General features: G+C 51.9%; 1 protein-coding gene across 1 annotated transcript; it reads right to left on the reverse strand.

Annotated features, from left to right (window-relative positions):
• Positions 1-134: 134 nt before the first annotated feature.
• On the reverse strand, positions 135-1,166 carry LOC109337139 (the record flags this gene model as incomplete). The annotated part of the gene is made up of 2 exons (XM_019574046.1): positions 576-1,166; positions 135-482 (listed from the first exon to the last, which is right to left on the reverse strand). Coding segments are annotated over exons 1-2 (939 nt in total), but the record flags the coding sequence as incomplete, so codon positions are not given.
• Positions 1,167-1,442: the final 276 nt, after the last annotated feature.

The following is a 1,442-nucleotide window of genomic DNA, read 5'->3' on the forward strand; positions in this document are numbered from 1 at the left end:
CTTGGTCAGGGGGGGTACATTGGGATCTGATTGTAGCCGGAGTATGCGTCCATGAAGGACAGGTACTGATACCCTGAGGAATTATCCACCAAATGATCAATGTTTGGGATAGGATAAGGGTCTTTAGGGCATACCTTATTGAGGTCTGTGTAGTTCACGCACATCCGCCACTTCCCTGAGGGTTTCTTCACCAAAACGACATTTGCCAACCATGTGGTGTAGGTGATTTCACGGATGAAACCCGCCTCCAGTACCTCGGCCACTTTGAGTGCAACTTCCTTGGTCCTGTCCGCCCCCATTTTTCGTCTTCTTTGCGCCACTGGTTTAGCCCCTGGTTTTGTTGTCAGTCGATGGCAGGCGAAAGAAGGATCTATACCCGGTATATCTGCCACTGACCAGGCGAAGAGGTCCCGTTTTGCCTTTAGCGATGTCTCTAGGCGTGACCTTCGATTTGGCGGAAGGGAACTACCAAGGTACACTACCTGCCTTGGGGATTAAACCAACTGTAGAGTTGTTTTTTCCCCCTCTGGTTGTGGTCGGAAATCGCCTTCGTCCGCCCGGACGTCCAACTCTACCATGTGCATGCTCTGAGGTCTTTTGGAGGGAGGAACGTGCTGCTTGTTGAAGTGGGGGCGGAGGCTCATTTGGTAGCAACTGCGGGCCGAGTGTTGGTCTCCTTTTACTGTGCAGACTTGGAGACTGATGGAGAGGAACTTCATGTAGAGGTGGGGTGTAGAGACGATGGCTCCAAGCCTATTCAAAGTTGGCCGGCCGATTATGTTGTTATATGCTGAATTGCACTGGACGACCAAGAACTTTGTTTGGACGGTCCTGCTCATGGGGTGGTCGCCGAATGTAAGCCAAATCTCTACGTATCCCCTGGGAGTGATTCCCTGACCGGAAAATCCGACCAACTGTCCATCATAAGGTAAGAGGTCGCGATCCCGGAGCTCCATTTTTTCAAATAGATCCTGAAAAATAACGTCAGTCAAGCTACCTTGATCAATGAACAAGCGACTAACCTTTTTGTTGTTGAGTTTGGCGGTGATGACGAGAGGGTCATCGTGGCCTCGGACGACACCTTCATAATCCCGGTCGTCGAAAGTAATGGGGGGAGTGGATCTGTAATGCTGTGTCTGTTGGGAGCTCCTGGCAGCGACGTGCATTACCTCCCGGACATATCTTTTTTGGGCGGTCCTCGAGGTACCCCCGGCAGCAAAACCTCCGGAGATGGTGTTGATATCAACTGGGCTCTATGGTCGTCGATTGTCTGCCCGGTGTCTATCCATTTGAGGACGTGGGGTAGGTCGCCGTTGTTGAAATTGTGGGGGGGACCGTCTTCTTGGAGGTTCTGGGCGATGGGGTTGTGGTGATCGCCGGCGCAATTCTAAACCTGCGATGAATCGTTGCAGATGACCAGCCTGTATGAGGTCTTCGATGGT

This window comes from Lupinus angustifolius, unplaced genomic scaffold (assembly GCF_001865875.1).
Source record: "Lupinus angustifolius cultivar Tanjil unplaced genomic scaffold, LupAngTanjil_v1.0 Scaffold_2_31, whole genome shotgun sequence".
Classification (NCBI taxonomy): domain Eukaryota; kingdom Viridiplantae; phylum Streptophyta; class Magnoliopsida; order Fabales; family Fabaceae; genus Lupinus; species Lupinus angustifolius.